The sequence below is a fragment of the Primulina eburnea genome, chromosome 11, assembly GCF_022965805.1.
Source record: "Primulina eburnea isolate SZY01 chromosome 11, ASM2296580v1, whole genome shotgun sequence".
NCBI lineage: Eukaryota > Viridiplantae > Streptophyta > Magnoliopsida > Lamiales > Gesneriaceae > Primulina > Primulina eburnea.
This window is the reverse complement of record NC_133111.1, coordinates 29,408,344-29,426,556: the sequence shown is the minus strand read 5'-3', so window position 1 is coordinate 29,426,556 and position 18,213 is coordinate 29,408,344. Positions and strand designations below refer to the sequence as shown.

The following is an 18,213-nucleotide window of genomic DNA, read 5'->3' as shown; positions in this document are numbered from 1 at the left end:
AATGGCGGATAACGGTACTCCGTGACTCTCATAGTCGGTTAAATCAGTTTCCCACAATTGCTGATCCAAAAATTAAAAAAAAAAATCATTTCTTTTTTTTTTCAAAATGGATGAAATTCTCTCAAAAATTTGTAAATATTCTCCCTCTGTTTCTGAAAATGTTCTAAGAAAATTTATGCAAGAAGGTGTGAAAGATTGAAATTCCTAATGCAAAAAGGAATTGCAGAAGATATTCGTCTTGTAATAGAAGCTAAGGTTCGATTAGGAGGAGAAGTTCCACAATCATTGCTCATTCGGTATTTGCCTGTATTAGGAAAAAGCACTTATGCGAAAAAACGAAGGGCCAAAAGTTTAGGGGTTTGTCATAAGTGTGCAAGATGGACTTGTGACAAACGATGCAGATCTTTGGGATGTGTTTCCAATAACAGAGAAGATAAAATTGGTTTCATTAAGAATGGGCTGAGCAAGGAGTCTTTAGATAACATCTTATTGACTCTTGAGACGCATTCTAGTGGACATGTGCATATTGAACTTCTCCGTTTATGGAAACAATTCCAAGATGAGCGTCATAGTCTTGGGAATCCGACTAAAATAGACCCTGTTTGCCAATTTATAAGAAAATTGAATGGGAAGCATATCCTTGATCGAGCAAAACTTGCACAGTGAAATCCCCAATAAAATATTATTTTGTATGCTCAAAAATTGATCGCAAGTGCACGATGTCAAGTTATAATATAGTGTACGTGAGTACGAGTATCGTTCCGCTGAAGACTGTGTTTAACAATTACTATTTTCAGTTATTTAACATTTAGCAACGAAAATTGATTTGTGTGATTATTCCTACTATACTCAATTAAATATGCAATCAAAATGACTCAACAAGTGATGAATGAGAATTTATATCTAAAATGATTGAATTAAACTCAATGAGAATGGATTTGTTGGGAATCTCGGTTCACCTACCCCTCGTTAATCAATTAATTCGTTCGATCGTGATCTACGCTTCCGACAGGATTTCCTAATCTATTGAACACACTCTCTCGAGCTATGCCAAACTAATTCACTCAATGAAGTAATTAAATGTCTTTAATTATTTATCAAGAATGAATCGCATTTCGATTGATGAAATCCCCTAGTTTTCGACCCTAAGGACTATGACTATCGGCACGTATCCAATTTCATATATCTACGTAAATTGTAGATCCGCGAATTCTACTACTCGATCCTATCACTCGTTATTCTCTCGAACTCACTCGTGATATAAAACGTCGTTAAAGTTAGCTATTCTTTAATGACACGATAAAACAGTAGTAAAATCAAGAATAACGCACAATCAAAATATAAATTAATTCGATTCAACGTTCGGGGTAGGATCCCCTTTAATCCCAACAAATATGAAAGTTTAGCTACTAGAATTCATAATTAAAATAAGCAAAACAATATTTAAATAAAGGAAAATAAACTAGAAATACGAGACGTGACGAAATCTGCGAAGAACGATGCCCGGAAACCGTCGAATCTTCAATCCAAGTGCAAAAGCTCTCCAAAAACTCCTTGTGCTCCTTCAATAATGTCTGAATATCCCTCAAAAACGTGCAATCGCCTTACCATATCAACCACACCTCCAAAATAAGGTAGAGAATCGCGCACAATAATTTCCAAAAATAGGCGGCGCTCGGGCGGTAGAAAAGTACCGCTCGAGCGCCAACTTTCTGTGATGTCCCTCGGCTGGTGCGGCATTCGCGCTCGGGCGGTAGAAAAGTACCGCCCGAGCGCCAACTTTCTGTCTGGCACTTCGTCTTCTCGCGCACGGGCGGTATAAAAGTACCGCTCGGGCGCCAACTTTCTGTAAGGCTTGCTCAATTAGTCATCTTTCGCGCCCGGGCGGTAAAATTCTACCGCTCGGGCGCCGAGTATTCTGTCCGAATTCTTCAACTTTGCACACTTTGCTATATTTTCCGTTTTCCGACCATTTTTCCTGCAAATTCATCACCCAACAGTGAGATATGATAAAATGCAAATGATTACTCTAAAATGAACAAAATGTAAATGAAATGCATGCATGCACAATGCAAACACAAATAAAACTAATGCAATAAACACGTAAAAACACCACCTATCAACCCCCTCATACTAACCTTTTGCTTGCCCTCAAGCAAAATAGGTTAAAGTACGAGACTCTAAATAAACACAACAACAATAAAAGACTCAACCAAGAACCAACCAACACAATTAAATGTCAACGGTGAGTTGACAACTTTTATGATCATGCCTCAGTGAACTTCCGCACATACAAATCATAATCAAGTCAAATCACAAACGAGTACTCATTCTCATCTACACATAAATCTTGACACTAATTTGAACGTGTGTGTGTGTCATGATGGGTCTAGTCATTCGTACGTCAAATAGATCAAGCATCAAATCATGCAAGTCACTCAATTAACACTTCAATACAAGTCTCACTAGCATGCACCCCGTGTCCATTTATCACTAACCATAAGTTGAACTTTATTAAATTCTTAAGTGCAGATAAGGGTGTCGAAAAGAAGGAAAATAAGCTCACGTGGCTAAAAGTTGGGAGTACACCGATCATTTTCATTGTGCAATTGTCAAGACTTTTCGTCTGACTTTCCTCGTCTCCTTACATCTCCAACTTTTAGCCTAGGAATAGAATTTCATTCCCTTTATTTTGGCTTCCCCCTCACCTTACATCTCCCTTTTTTTCTCAAAGTTCTTTTTGCAAGAAACTTTGTTATTTCAACATGTTGATGCACAATTTTCACACATGTACTCCCTAGGCTAAGAATATATGACTTTGGATTATAGCTGGTTAGGAGTATGATATTTGAATTCAGTGCATTGAAAAGGAGGTATATGTGAAGTTCAAGGCAAATCGAATTCTCTATTCAAGGTTCCAATCAGTGACTTATTTCCACGGGTTTACATGCTAAATCAACTCATAAATGATGTCTTTCAAGTTAACCACACAAGACCTTCAAATATCACCATTTTTCCTACAAAATTCTAGTCCCCACACATATGTGCTCAAAAAGTTCAAAATTTGTACCAAAATTCATGTTTCAACAATCAAGAGTATCATTCATGAAGTGACCCAATCAATGCTTTTCAATTCAACATCATCATCATCATCATCATTGGCTCATAAACCATGTTTTCTCACCATAAACGACTTCAAATAACATAAATGCAACGACTTAAAAACCAATTAACAAAACACGCAAAACAACCTAACAAAACAATCTACCCCCCCCCCCCCTCATACTAGAGTTGTGCAATGCCCTCATTGCACAAAACGAAACAAAAACTAAGAACAAAAAGAACCATGAATGCAAATGCAAGAGAGTATGCAAAATAAAAAGGAAAGGGGAAACAGTAAACTCCCCTGATCAAGGCTGATCCTCGTCATGTTCCGGCGGTTGCACTCCGGCGGCATCCCCTTGCTGGTAATAATCATACTGGAACTGGAATGGGGGAGGAGGTAGAGGAGACGGCGGCACGGTCCCTGGTTCAGTGCCCCCTTGCACAAGCAGCGAGCGCATCATGGAGTCAATGTGAGACAGATGGTCGGTGACATACGAGTTGAATTGACCCTGATACGTTTGGAAAGCGAGATTCTCAGCCATCATATCGGTGTGAGTTCGCCGGCGGGGTGGTGGTGGACGGCGGCGTGGAGCGGCGGCGCTAGAGCCACCTAAATTTTCCTCCTCAGTGGGGAAGTCAATCTGTCGCTTGGCATACTTTCGCTTATCGTCTTCGATGGAAATCGGCTTCATGGGTTGAATCCACACCTCGTCGTCCCGGAATAGAACTCCCGCACGGGCACACAACTCGGAGATAATTGTCGGGAAGAACAGACCGACGTGACTGTTGCGAGCACACAACATGATTTAAGAGTGGATAAGTGTGCCCACATTCACGTCGTAGCCGTGAGTTAACGCAAAAAGGAGAACCGCTCGTTCCTTTTGGACCTCGCTCTTATGCGAGACCGGCATCATCCGTCGGGCCACAAATAAGTACCACATGGCAGCGTCAACGGTCAAGAATTTCTCATCGAAACAGCTCGGCGGTCCGCCCACTGGTTTCCACATCGCACCCGCACCCGGATGGCATAGCGCGGTGATAATCAAGTCATAGTTCGGGTCAGCAGCTAAAGCCTCAAAACGAGAGTTGTCGACCTCCGTCGTTTCCAACAAAGCATTGATAGTTGCCGAGTCACACGGGACATGTACACCCCGAACAAACACCGTCCCATTTCTCCCCTCCATAGCATTCGCGTAAAATTCACGCACCAGCGAAACTACTGCTGCCTTAGGATGATTGGAAAAAGTTTCCCATCCACGCCGTTCCAATTCTATCCGAGTTCCTAGGTACCTATCGGTAGATTATTTTTGGAATCCCCTCTCTACTATCGGATTTCTATTCATCTTGGCATGCTCAAGCGTTGGTGGATCCTCGATGCTTGACCTCTGAGGGGTCAAATCTCTTCGTTCTCCTAGATCCTCCAATCGCATCCTCATTGGCCTTCTCCATGGTTGGTTGGCATTAAAGTGTGCCACAATTTCAGCTCTTTCTTCGTCTAACTCCTCTTCTCCCAATTCAGTATTGATAGTGGCCTCCAAAGGGTCCCTAAGAGCATCCTGCACATAGTTGGATACAAGAGAGTCAAAAGCATCAATTCTAAAACAACTATCAGAATGCAGTGTGTGCTTAAGTGCATTAAAAACATCAAATGTAATCTCTTCTTCGCCCACTCTCAATCTCAACTTTCCCTCTTGCACATCAATAAGTGTCTTGCCAGTCGCAAGGAATGGTCTCCCCAAAATGAGAGGCATCTCGGTATCCTCCTCCATGTCGAGCACCACGAAATCGGCAGGAAAAATGAATTTGTCCACCTTCACTAGCACATCCTCAACCACTCCGCGGGGATACTTGACAGATCTGTCAGCCAGTTGCAAGGACATCCTCGTCGGCTTAGGCTCTCCCAACCCAAGTTTCCTAAACACAGAAAATGGCATCAGATTAATACTTGCACCAAGATCACATAATGATTTATGAAAAACAACATCACCAATCATGCAAGGAATAGAGAAACTCCCTGGGTCTTTTAGCTTAGGTGGGATTTTGTTTTGCACTAAAGCGGAGCAATTTTCAGTTAAGTTGACTGTCATATGATCCTCCAGCTTCCTCTTATTTGCTAAGATATCCTTCAAAAATTTAGCATAGCTAGGCATTTGCATTAGAGCATCGGCAAAGGGAATATTAATATGCAACTTTTTAAACACCTCGAGAAACTTACCGAATTGTGCATCTAGTTTTGCTTTTTTAAGTGCTGCAGGGAAAGGAGGAGGTATAACGATTTTTGGTTGTGCAGTGGGTGCTAGTGTGGAGTTAGAAGACTTACCTTGAGATGTCGCGGGTTGCTCATCCACTGTTTGAGTTTTCTCTTTTTCCCTTGACTCCAAAACTTTCCCACTTTTCAACTCAATAGCCTTCACTTGCTCTTTTGGATTCGTCTCTGTGTTACTTGGCAAGGTGCCTTGCTCTCTACTTGCTATCATCTTGGCCAACTGTCCAATTTGATTCTCGAGTCCCTTTATTGATGCATCTTGGTTTTGGAGTCGAGTTTCAGTGGATGAAATAAACTTAGACATCATTTGTTCCAAGTTGGACTTTTCTTCTCTAGGAGGATCGGATCTATACATCGGTTGTTTGCCATATTGTTGTCCTCCTTGCGGTCTAGTTTGACTGTTTTGACCACCCCATGAGAAGTAGGATGTTGCCTCCACCCAGAATTGTATGTGTTCGAATAAGGGTCATTCCTTGGGCGGTTTTGGACTCCCACTAGATTCACCGGTGCCTCATTTTGCACATAGAAGGGATTTCCATCTTGACAGTCTTTCACATAGTGCTCTCCTCCACACTTTTCACAGAATATCTCTTGAAGACACATAGCCATGCCACCCACATTCAAGCCGTCTATTTTCCTGTTTAGAGCGTCAAGTTGTGCAGTAATAACAGAAAAATCAGTTACCTGGTGAACTCCGGCACTTCTCCGCTGGTTGTTCCTGTCAGATTGAGGATGATAACTACTAGCAGCCATCTCCTCCAGTAGCTCATAGCCTTCCTCAGCAGTTTTTCTCAATAGATTTCCACAAGCAGCAGCATCTATCATAGTACGATTAGGAGTAAGTAAGCCATAATAGAAGTTTTGAACGACTAACCCAAGTGGCAACTCGTGATGGGGGCATCTTCGTAATAGATCTTTGAAACGCTCCCACGCCTCATATAGTGACTCTTGATCGAACTGAGCAAATGTTGTGATGTCTGCCCGCAGCTTCATGGTCTTCGATGGAGGAAAGTATTTGATGAGAAACGCCTTCGGCATGTCCTCCCATGTAGCGATCGAACCTACAGGTAAACAATTCAACCAAGCTTTAGCTTTATCACGCAAAGAGAAAGGAAATAAACGCAGTCTAACAGCATCATCAGAAACTCCATTAAATTTAAAAGTATCGCAAATCTCAAGGAAATCCGCGATGTGTGTGTTTGGATCGTCCACAGCAGTTCCTCCAAATTGGACGGTGTTCTGAATCATCTGGATAATGGCTGGTTTGATTTCGAAGTGATTTGCCCGCACGATAGGTCTCACAATGCTAGGGCGTGCACCCTCCAAAGAAGGTTGGGCATACTCCAGCATTGGTATGCGGCGTGGCATCTCGATATGTCTCTCCTCACGCTGTTCCTCCTCGCGTTCTGGCTCGTGTCTCTCCATAAGTTCTTTAAGCCTCTGCTGTTGTCTCCTTCTGCGGAAGGTTCTTTCAATTTCAGGATCGAATTCAAGCTCCACGTCAAGTGACTTTGACATGCACTGGAAGGGATATCTGTAAGAAAATGTGAAGTGTTATCTCAAGAGAAATGAAATAATGCTAAAGGAAATAACTAAAAATAAAATTGTAGATTAACAGTCCCCGGCAACGGCGCCAAAAACTTGATCGAGCAAAACTTGCACAGTGAAATCCCCAATAAAATATTATTTTGTATGCTCAAAAATTGATCGCAAGTGCACGATGTCAAGTTATAATATAGTGTACGTGAGTACGAGTATCGTTCCGCTGAAGACTGTGTTTAACAATTACTATTTTCAGTTATTTAACATTTAGCAACGAAAATTGATTTGTGTGATTATTCCTACTATACTCAATTAAATATGCAATCAAAATGACTCAACAAGTGATGAATGAGAATTTATATCTAAAATGATTGAATTAAACTCAATGAGAAATGGATTTGTTGGGAATCTCGGTTCACCTACCCCTCGTTAATCAATTAATTCGTTCGATCGTGATCTACGCTTCCGACAGGATTTCCTAATCTATTGAACACTCTCTCTCGAGCTATGCCAAACTAATTTACTCAATCAAGTAATTAAATGTCTTTAATTATTTATCAAGAATGAATCGCATTTCGATTGATGAAATCCCATAGTTTTTGACCCTGAGGACTATGACTATCGGCACGTATCCAATTTCATATATCTACGTAAATTGTAGATCCGCGAATTCTACTACTCGATCCTATCACTCGTTATTCTCTTGAACTCACTCGTGATATAAAAACGTCGTTAAAGTTAGCTATTATTTAATGACACGATAAAACAGTAGTAAAATCAAGAATAACGCACAATCAAAATATAAATTAATTCGATTCAACGTTCGGGGTAGGATCCCCTTTAATCCCAACAAATATGAAAGTTTAGCTACTAGAATTCATAATTAAAATAAGCAAAACAATATTTAAATAAAGGAAAATAAACTAGAAATACGAGACGTGACGAAATCTGCGAAGAACGATGCCCGGAAACCGTTGAATCTTCAATCCAAGTGCAAAAGCTCTCCAAAAACTCCTTGTGCTCCTTCAATAATGTCTGAATATCCCTCAAAAACGTGCAATCGACTTACCATATCAACCACACCTCCAAAATAAGGTAGAGAATCGCGCACAATAATTTCAAAAATAGGCGGCGCTCGGGCGGTAGAAAAGTACCGCTCGAGCACCAACTTTCTGTGATGTCCCTTGGCTGGTGCGGCATTCGCGCTCGGGCGGTAGAAAAGTACCGCCCGAGCGCCAACTTTCTGTCTGGCACTTCTTCTTCTCGCGCCCGGGCGGTATAAAAGTACCGCTCGGGCGCCAACTTTCTGTAAGGCTTGCTCAATTAGTCATCTTTCGCGCTCGGGCGGTAAAATTCTACCGCTCGGGCGCCGAGTATTCTGTCCGAATTCTTCAACTTTGCACACTTTGCTATATTTTCCGTTTTCCGACCATTTTTCCTGCAAATTCATCACCCAACAGTGAGATATGATAAAATGCAAATGATTACTCTAAAATGAACAAAATGTAAATGAAATGCATGCATGCACAATGCAAACACAAATAAAACTAATGCAATAAACACGTAAAAACACCACCTATCAATCCTCGACTCATAGAAGGCGTTGAAGCCGTTTCTGAACGTAAAACAAGAGGAAAATTACCAAAAAAAAAGTAAAAACATGGCTGGATCCTCTACACAAACATTGAAAAATATTTGTGTATTTTGTGGGTCGAGTCCTGGAAAAAATGAAGTGTTCGTAGAAGCAGCGAATAACCTTGGAAAGATATTGGATGAGAGAAAAATTCACTTGGTATATGGGGGAGGTAATATTGGGTTAATGGGATCTGTTTCAACATCTGGTCATCTTGGAGGTAGTCAGTTTTTGGGTAGTATTCCTACAGCTTTAGCTGAAGGAAATATTACAGGTGTTACGATTGGGGAAGAATTAAAAGTTTCTTCTATGTATGAAAGAATCACTCAAATGATTAAAAATTCTGATGCTTTTATCGCACTACCAGGTGATTTTGGTACATTAGAAGAAATTTTTCACATTGTTTCTTGGGCACAACTTAATATCCATAATAAACTTGTGGGCTTGTTGAATATCAATAATTATTATGACAGTTTGTTGACAAATCTTGATAAAGCTGTGGAAAAAAATTTCATTTCAGAAAATTCACGACGGATGCTCATCTGTGCTTCGACTGCCGACCAATTAATTGATAATTTGGAAGCTTTTCTTCATAAGCATGATCCTGATGATAACAAGGATCAATTGGTCGCAATCAAGCAGTAAGAAAAGAAAGTTGGATCATTGATTCAAAAGTCGTGGATTAGTTTGCGTTTGTTTCAGTTTATTATCTTCAATAAAATTCCAGGTGATATCTCTTTCATTATGTACTCTTTATTAATAGTTATTTTGACATTAGGGAAAATGTCATATTCTGATTATGGGGAGAAAAAACTTATAAAAAAATTATTTAAAAAAATTAAATAAAAAATATAAAAATATATATATTACTTTATAATAAAATCATGTTTATTGCTTGTATCTTTGTAATTTTTGCAAAAATATCATACATTACATATTTGAAAGGTTTAAATTAGAAAATGTATTAATCTATCTAAGGATATTTAATTTTTATTTGAAAAAAAAAAGTCAATTTTAATATTCTGATCAATATAAAAATATGATTTATGAAATCTTTTTGAGTGATTAACCATTGTGATAAAATCAGGTATTAAAGTATATGGCCCAAGATATACCTTATAAGAGTGCTTAAAATTTTAAACTCACACATATTTTTTGAGTGAGTGGAGAGGACTGAGAAAACAGCTTTCGAGCCTTTATTGATCATGAGAGAGACTATCTATTGTTTAGATCTTGAGTTCTTATTTTGAAAAAAAAAATGATATTTCCTGAAAAAAAAGAGAGGAGAAAAATACAAAAAGAAAGATATTGAAGATCTATGTAATTTTTAAGTTATATGCTACGACCCATATATCTCTCATACAAAAAAAAAAAAGAAAGAGATAAATTTATTGTAGAAATTAAATAAATGTGGTCAAGAAGCATAAACTTAGTCTGATTCTATGATGTTATGAAAAAAAGAAAAAAATATATTAGGAAAAAAATATATAATAAGAACAACTAGATTTTGAATCAATGGATTTTCTATCTTTTGATTAGTTTGGCTCGTCTGTCTGTCTGCATTCTGTAAACCATTTTACTGAGCATTTATCTGTATTTCAACTCCATGAGAGAAATCATTGACATAAATTGAAACATTTATTAACCTGTGAGGATATGGAGTTGAAACTCTTACTAGGAATTTCTGAAGGTCGTGTACATTTAACTACCTGAAATAAGCTTTGAATTGATCATATCAAATTATTTCATAAATTATAATTATGATGATCTTGATATAACTTTGACAGTTTTCAAATTTAATTTAAACACTTAGATAGTTCTGATTGCATTTCTATTTAAATTAATCAATATGTTTTGTATTGCTATTAACGCTTAAATTGCTAGGGACTAGCAATAAGCTGGTTGGGAGGTATAATAAAAATAAAAATTGTACATTAATTAAATGTTTTATGATATAAATATATAGTTTTTGTTTTATTAAATGTTTAAATATTATATGTTTTATAATAAATTGTATAAAATATAAGTTGTTGTGTAATTACATGTTTTTACTATTTTTTACAGGTTCGATAAAACAAGAATAAACTTGGAGTTTCAAATGGGATTAAGATGATTCTTGGACCTTGTAGAAAGCTGATGTTAATATCTACAATATTGATGGCAAGCATGAGATAAAAATCTTCTCACAAGTGGGATCAAATTAAGCAACAAATTAAGTTATCAAATGAGTGGCAGTTTTACCATGCTCTAGTATTTTGACCATATCTCTCAAATTACTTGGTCAAATTGTTTGAAAAAAATACCACAACTAGACAATTTAATTATCCACATGTTTCTTTTTATGTGAAGAAGCAAATTCGGAGAAGAAGATTTTCAAAAGTGGTGTGTAATATAATATAATATCTTGGAACACCAATGAAGACTTTTGTGTAAAAAAATAATATTTTATTTGTGGTTGTCTCCCCAAATTTGGCTATAAATAGGGGTGCATTGTAATGTATTGAGATATCCCTCATTCTATGAACAAACCTTTGAGTTCATAATATTTCTCTCTATATTTTTCCTTTCTTCATTTAAATATAGTTAGCATGATAATTTCATATTCAAAGTTTTATACTTTGAATAATGAATAGCTAACTTCCAAAAGTTGAGATGAAAAGGTGAAACTCTTGGCATGATAATAAGGTTACTAAAAGGTAAGAATATATGTTTTATATTATTTAATCATTATTTATTGTTTATGTTATATTTATTTCTTTAATTATTTTTATACCCTACTTATAAGTGGGAGTTTTGATTTATTGTTGCTATATGTTACACTAAATTCTTGGAACTATTTAAATGTTAGTTTGGTTTTACCAACCATTTAAAGTGGATGCCTTGATTTATTATATATGAATATATCATAATATTAATTTCTTGGTACCATTTAAATGTTAGTTTGGTTTTACCAACCATTTAAAGTGGGAACCTTGATTTAGTGTTTACAAATATATATATAGCACAATAAATACTTGACCACATTTATAAGTTTTGGTATATATTATATACTTATAAGATAATAATATATAATATAATATAAATATGATTATTTAATATATTGGAACCATTTTATTAAGTGGATTTTAATATTGTTCGTTAATGTTAAATTTATTAAAATACCAAGAGTGGATCCTTTAATCTCAACTACTTAAATTAAAATTTGAAACAATTAAAAATTACCCATTAAAGATTCAAACAATTGAAATTAAAAAGAAACAAAAACAAAACAAAACAAAAAGACATTGTAGTGGACTTGTAATTACCTTAGCTTCCCTGTGGATACGATATCGGACTCACCGAATTATACTACCTGTGGACAACATGCTCTTGGGAGTGCAACAGTTAGAGTCGCAACACTTTCTCACCAATCTCTAATTCTAACGGTCTTCTTTTTAGATCGGCCCAGCTCTTCTGTCTATCTTGGGCTGCCTTGAGTCTCTACTTGATTATGACTACTTTATCAACGGTTAACTGAATGAGTTCTGGTCCGGTAACAACTTTTTCTCCAACTTTGTTCCAATATAGAGGCGACCTATACTTCCGACCATACAAAGCCTCATATGGAGCCATCTCGATACTACTATGGTAGCTGTTGTTATAGGAGAACTCTATTAACGGTAATTGTTCATTCCAATTCCCATGGAAGTCCAGTGCGCATGCCCTCAACATATCTTCGAGGGTTTGAATAGTCCTTTAGTTTGGCCATTAGTCTGAGGATGATAGGCCGTGCTGAGAGTAACCTTGGTTCCCATAGCCTTTTGGAAACTCTTCCAAAATCTTGACACAAATCTTGGGTCTCGGTCAGACAGTATACTCGCTGGAACTCCATGTAGCCTCACTATGTTGTCCACATACAAAGTGGCTAATTTATCCAAATTATAATTCATTCGTACTGGCAAGAAATGGGCGGACTTGGTCAATCTGTCAATGATCACCCAAATCCCATTGTGACCCTGTCTTGATCGTGGTAGTCCTACTACGAAATCCATGGAGATGTTATCCCACTTCCACTCCGGTATCTCCAATGGCTGTAAAAGTCCTCTAGGCCATTGATGTTCCGCCTTGACTTGTTGACAGACTAAACACTTAGCAGCAAAGACAGCTACATATTTCATCATACCGTTCCACCAGTAATTATTTTTCAAATCCCTGTACATTTTGGTACTCTCTGGATGCACCGAAAATCTTGATTTATGTGCCTCGACCATTACCTCTTCTCGAATTCCATTGAAATTTGGCACATACAATCGTCCTTTCATCCAGAGTATTCCATTTTCATCAATTTGAAATTCTGGAGCTTTTCCTTCTTGGATTTGTTCTTTAATTTTAAGGATGGAGGTGTCTTGACTCTGCTTCAATTTGATGGTCTCTTGGAGATTTGGTTTCACTGATAGGGAATTTAAGTTCACCTTCAGGGTTTCTTCGACTCAACGCATCTGCCACATTTTTGCCTTACCCGGATGGTAATTAATTGACAAATCATAGTCCTTGAGAAGTTCCATCCACCTTCTTTGCCTCATGTTTAATTCTTTTTCAGTGAAAATGTACTTGAGACTCTGGTGATCAGTAAAAACTTCGCATTTTACTCCATAAAGGTAGTGCATCCAGATTTTAAGCGCAAATACTACTGCGGCTAACTCCAAGTCATGAGTGGGGTAATTCTGCTCATATGGTTTCAATTGCCGTGAGGCATAAGCGATTACCTGACAATCTTGCATAAGCACACACCCTAATCCTCCATTTGAAGCGTCACTGTATATAGTTAAGTTCTTACCATCCTCGGGAAGAATGAGTACTGGTGTGGAAGCGAGTTTTGTCTGTAGGGTTTCGAAACTCTTTTCACAAGCTTCATTCCAAAGGAATTTCGAATTTTTTTGAGTAAGTTTGGTGAGTGGGATGGCTATCGAAGAAAATCCTTCCACAAATTTTCTATAGTAGCCTGCTAAACCCAGAAAACTTCATACTTCAGTCACTGTCTTTGGTTGTGGCCAATCCTTGATTGCCTCTACCTTCTTAGGGTCTACTGACACTCCTAATTCAGAAATTATATGCCCTAAGAACGCCACACTTTTTAACCAAAATTCACATTTCTTGAATTTGGCGTATAGTTCCTTTTCTCGAAGTGTCTGCAAAGTGAGACGCAGATGCTCTTTGTGTTCTTCTTCACTTGGTGAGTACACAAGGATATCATCTATGAAGACAACTACAAACTTATCGAGATATGGTTTTAATACCCGATTCATAAGGTCCATGAATGCTGCAGGAGCATTTGTTAGACCAAAAGGCATTACCGTGAATTCGTAATGTCCATATCTTGTCCTAAAAGCAGTTTTAGGGATGTCTTCTGCTTTGACCTTCAACTGATGGTAACCAGATCACAGATCTAGTTTTGAGAAGACCTTGGCTCCCTTTAACTGATCGAAAAGATAATCTATTCTTGGGAGTGGGTACTTATTCTTTATGGTGATCTTGTTCAACTCCCGGTAATCGTTACATAGCCTCATGCTTCCGTCCTTTTTCTTTACAAAAAGCACTGGGGCTCCCCACGGGGATGCACTGGGGCGAATCTGCTTCTTGTCTAGTAATTCTTGCAGTTGCTCCTTCAGCTCTTTTAATTCGACTGGAGCCATTCGGTATGGTGCCTTTGATATTGGCGCAGCATCAGGGACCAAATTGATTTCAAATTCTACTTCCCTATCTGGTATCTCTCCCGATAGTTCCTCGGGGAAAACGTCTGGAAATTCTTGAACAATTGGAATATCCCCCAAACTTGGGACTTCTTCTTCTTTGATTTCATTGATCACTGACAGATAAATTTTTTCTCCTCCTCTTATGGCTTTCCAGGCTTGAGAGGCAGATAACAGAGATTTTCTTTCTTTTGATTTTCCATGGAATAAAATATTTTCTTCATGAGGAGTTTGGAGTCCAACATTTTTCTTTTGGCAGTCCACAATGGCATGGTATTTAGCTAACCAGTCCATTTCAAGAATGATGTCAAACTCAACCATATTGAGTTGAATCAATTCTGCTTCAAAAATTTGTTTGCTGATACAAATTTTATAGTTTCGATACACTTTTTGGGTCTCAATTATTTTACTTTCCGGTGTTGCTACTCTTAATGGTTCACTAAGAGAATCATGTTCGAGTTTAAGCTTCTTAGCAAACCTTCTAGACACGAATGAGTGTGTAGCACCACAATCAAATAAGGTATAAGCAGGCATTTCATTGAGCAAGATAGTATCTGCCACCACTTCATTGGTGTCATCAGCTTCCTCTTGGGTGATTGCATATACCCGTGCATTGGTGTTGTTTTCATTTTTCTTTTTGGGTCCCGCCCCTTTGTCCTTGTTGTCTGGACAATCTTTTATCCTATGACCCACTTGACCACACTTGAAACATGCACCTATCTTCCGATAGCATTCTCCGGTATGATACTGTTTACAGGTGTCACACCACTTCCCTTCCCTATTACCAGTACTGTTAAAATTTCCTCTTGGAGGCCCACTCGAATAAGTTGGCTTCCTAAACTTGGGACCATTCTGAGTAGGTTGACTGCTCATCGGTCTTTTGATCTTGTTTTCTTCCTCGCGTCGCTTGATATCAGTTTCTTCACTCATTGCAGCGCCCATAAAATCTGCAAAGCTGCTAGGTTTGAATACTGCCAGTGCCGACTGAATTCGACTGTTGAGTACCTTTTTGAAAGGATGCATTTTTAACGTTTCATCTGACATAATCGTTGGGACATAGGTTCCCAGATCATTAAATCTCGACGTGTATTCCATGACCGTCATGTCCGGTGACTGTCTGAAATTTTCAAATTCATTTAGCTTTTGTAGAAAAAACTCGGTCGGATAGTATTGCTTCAAAAACTATCTCTTAAAAATCTGTCATGTGATCTCTTCCACTTCTGCCAGAGATGGCGACACAATTTCCCACTATTTCCTAGCTCGGTCTTCCAAAAATGGTGTTACAACCTCCACCCTCATTTCCTCAGGTATCTCCAGTAAATGCAGTTGTGTGTTGTGGTGATCGAGGTTGTTAACTTAACTCTGCAGTTCTTGAATCGTTGATTGGTTCACATTTTCGTCAATTTCTTGCTCTTCGATTTGCTCCTCCAGACGTCGCTGGGTCTTGAGAATACTATCGTCCCGGATCTGAAGTGTGAAAATCCTATCTTGAGCTTTCTTCAGCTCTTGTTTGGTGATTTCGTGCTGGCGCTCCGATTCTAGATGATAAGCGGCGTATCGTCGGACGTCTTCGCGTAGTTTCTTTTCTTCCACTCTTGCTTCTCGAAGGTCTTCCATCATAAATACGTTATTCCCATCCCATTGGTAGTTATCTCTCTCAAGTTTATCATTTTTCTCTTTAAGCGTTTTAATTTCTGACTCCTTTTCCTGAAGTTGACTTTGAAGTTTGTTTATAATGTTTTGGTGATCCATGTAGTGTTCCTATAAAGATAAAAAAAAACATTTTTGTAAAAATACTCATTAAATTTTAAATATGCAATAAAGATAAGAGAAAGTTTCAAAATAATTTGGTACACATAATATTTTCTTAGTCACAATTTTCTACAATCCAAATACTTTATTATAATTTGATGCTAATCTAATCGAACATCTCTCCGCCGTTGCTGTCACTGCCACTGTCGCCTTCATCTACTTCCATTGGCGCTATCTCTTCATCCTCCATGTTCTCTATCACTGAATGCAGGTAGTTATTTTGGTCCTGAAGCCTGTCCATCGTGCCGTGGATCTTTGAAATGCACCGATCCTGCCTGGCGTTGTACTCCTTCTAGCGCTGACAGGCCTGAGAAGCATGTCCATGCTCTGCCTCCACTCTCTCCAATAAGTCCCTGTTAAGTGAATCCAAGCGCGTGATGCGAGCGGAGTCAGTCGGTATCTGCAGCAGCTGGCTCTCAGCCATGTTTAGATGATGGGACAGTCGCTGTACCTCGGTCTCAAGTATGTGTCTAACCTCACTAAGCTCTTGCTTCTCCAATCTTTCCTTGGCTAGTTGCGCTTTCAAAACCGCGATCTCCCTAGTCTGATTATCAATCGTGAGCTGACGCATGCGAAGGGCAGCTTGAGCGCGAGTACGTGGAGCAGCCATTTCCTAGGACAAAAATCGAAAGCAAGGCATCAGAATTGTATAAGGGATAGAAAGGCACAAATAATAGGAACAAAGTTGTCGTGGAATTTTCGATACTAAGGAATTTTTTGGAACGATTGAAAGGGGAGATTTTGGAGGAGTTCGAAAATTTCAAGGAACATATAAAAGATGGATTCAGATTGGGGTGCACTAGGATTTTGCCAAAATTTGACTTTGTCAAATTTTGTCTGTCAAAATCCCAGCGGGATTATGAACCTGGTAGCTCTGATACCACTAAAATGTCACGCCCCGAGTCCGAAGCATCGGTGACATCCGGCATTGTTTAACAATTATATTGAAAACAATAAAGCCTCTTATCAAATCAAACCAGTCTTTTTCATAAATATAGTATTGTCTTACAATGACAATGAAATAAAATACATCAGAGTTGCGAAATGCGGAAAACTGAAACAAAATGGATAAATGGATTTGTGACACCTCTGACCCGTAACAATAAAAATACAGCGGAATTTAAAATTTTCTTTCAAATGGAAGGAGTTTCGAAATACATTTCATAAAATGTTTACAAAATAAATACATGATCATTCAAATGAAATACAAAATACAAAACAATCATTCTTATGATCATGTCCCAAAATATTTGCAAAATAATCTTCCTTCTAACGGTATATGCATATGACCCCCATCCACGATCACTGTCCTGGTCCGTCGCTCTTAGCTGCATCACATGAAAATAAATGAAATGAGAATAAATCTCAGCAAGTGGAACTCTAACATAACAATGATACAGTATACTTTGTAAAACATGGCTTCGAAATCATAAATACCATCAACTCTGAAACATGAATACTGTAGCAATAACTGTAGCAATAACATAGCAATAGATAGCAATACGATGGTATTTCTCTTTTCTCTGGTTGGATTGATATCAATAGTATCTCTGACTGTGGTTGCAAATATCCCATCGATATAAATCGATAACTGTGAGAGATAAAAGCCTATGGTTGTTGATCAACTAATTGCATGCAATGCTCTGACTATGATTAAATCAATCCAATAAAACATTTGAATTCTCAATAGCATTTAAACAATCACTTTGGAAACTATATCTTTTCTCTTGTATTCCCTTTTTCAATAAATGAGACATACAATGCCTCCAATAGATAATCAATGGAATCAATACATAACAATGGATCAATTGAAGGGAATAACACTTTGAAACCTTTGAAATACAATACATATAACATCATGTGAGCAAAGGGATGAAATTCCACTTACAAACCAATAGAACACCTCCAAACTATACTCTTGGTACACCACCTACAACAATAATCCATAAATAATACCAAAATCAACTCTATATCCAAAAATACAAGTCAAATAATCCATTAAACCAACCAATACATCAACCTATAGAATCTCATTACCAAAAACCATGATAGAACTCAACCAAAAACTTACCTAAGCTTCCTAGCACCAAGGAGAACCTCGATCTCAAGTCGAAAATCGAACTAGA

General features: G+C 38.0%; 1 protein-coding gene and 1 non-coding gene across 2 annotated transcripts; one reads left to right on the top strand and one right to left on the bottom strand.

Annotated features, from left to right (window-relative positions):
- The first annotated feature begins 6,254 nt into the window (after positions 1–6,254).
- LOC140806419 (small nucleolar RNA R71) lies at positions 6,255–6,360 on the top strand. Its single transcript, XR_012112495.1, has one exon. It is a non-coding gene; the product is annotated as a small nucleolar RNA R71 (small nucleolar RNA).
- Positions 6,361–13,015: 6,655 nt separating this feature from the next.
- LOC140805505 (uncharacterized) lies at positions 13,016–15,379 on the bottom strand. Its single transcript, XM_073161774.1, has 3 exons — positions 14,146–15,379; positions 13,553–13,845; positions 13,016–13,405 (listed from the first exon to the last, which is right to left on the bottom strand). Exons 1-3 carry the CDS (start codon positions 15,377–15,379, stop codon positions 13,016–13,018), a joined length of 1,917 nt encoding a protein of 638 aa, XP_073017875.1.
- Positions 15,380–18,213: the final 2,834 nt, after the last annotated feature.